Source organism: Penaeus monodon, chromosome 24, assembly GCF_015228065.2.
Source record: "Penaeus monodon isolate SGIC_2016 chromosome 24, NSTDA_Pmon_1, whole genome shotgun sequence".
NCBI lineage: Eukaryota > Metazoa > Arthropoda > Malacostraca > Decapoda > Penaeidae > Penaeus > Penaeus monodon.
The window spans coordinates 25,795,553-25,795,865 of record NC_051409.1 but is presented as its reverse complement, the minus strand read 5'-3'; the positions used below and the strand labels follow the sequence as shown (position 1 = coordinate 25,795,865).

The following is a 313-nucleotide window of genomic DNA, read 5'->3' as shown; positions in this document are numbered from 1 at the left end:
TACCGACTGTCGACAAGAGCTTTATCATACTCTTTTCTTAACTGATTCGTATACAACTGCATAGTCTACCCACAGCCCTTTCAGTTAGCACAGATCTACGTAAATAGATGGGTCAAGACTGGTCAGAAGCTCTCCGTCATAGCAGGAGGCAGCCGGCGAGGTAAGGGCCATGAAATAGCTGTTGGTGATGAGCCAGGCGAGGTCGCAGCCACAGCCGAGGGGGTTGTCTGGGGAAGGGGAAACAGGCCAGAGGTCATGGCAATGGTGTGTGTGGATTACCTTTCTTAGTATTTAACATAAACAATATCAATAT

General features: G+C 47.9%; 1 protein-coding gene across 1 annotated transcript in view; it reads right to left on the bottom strand.

Moving 5' to 3' along the window:
* The window catches only part of LOC119589004 (oplophorus-luciferin 2-monooxygenase non-catalytic subunit-like), a 4,137-nt gene continuing 3,824 nt past the window's right edge, over positions 1 to 313 (bottom strand). Inside the window, exon 4 of the mRNA XM_037937599.1 lies at positions 1 to 227. Within this exon, the coding sequence (XP_037793527.1) occupies positions 85 to 227 (143 nt within the window). The 3' untranslated portion in view covers positions 1 to 84. The remainder of the gene's footprint in view (positions 228 to 313) is intronic.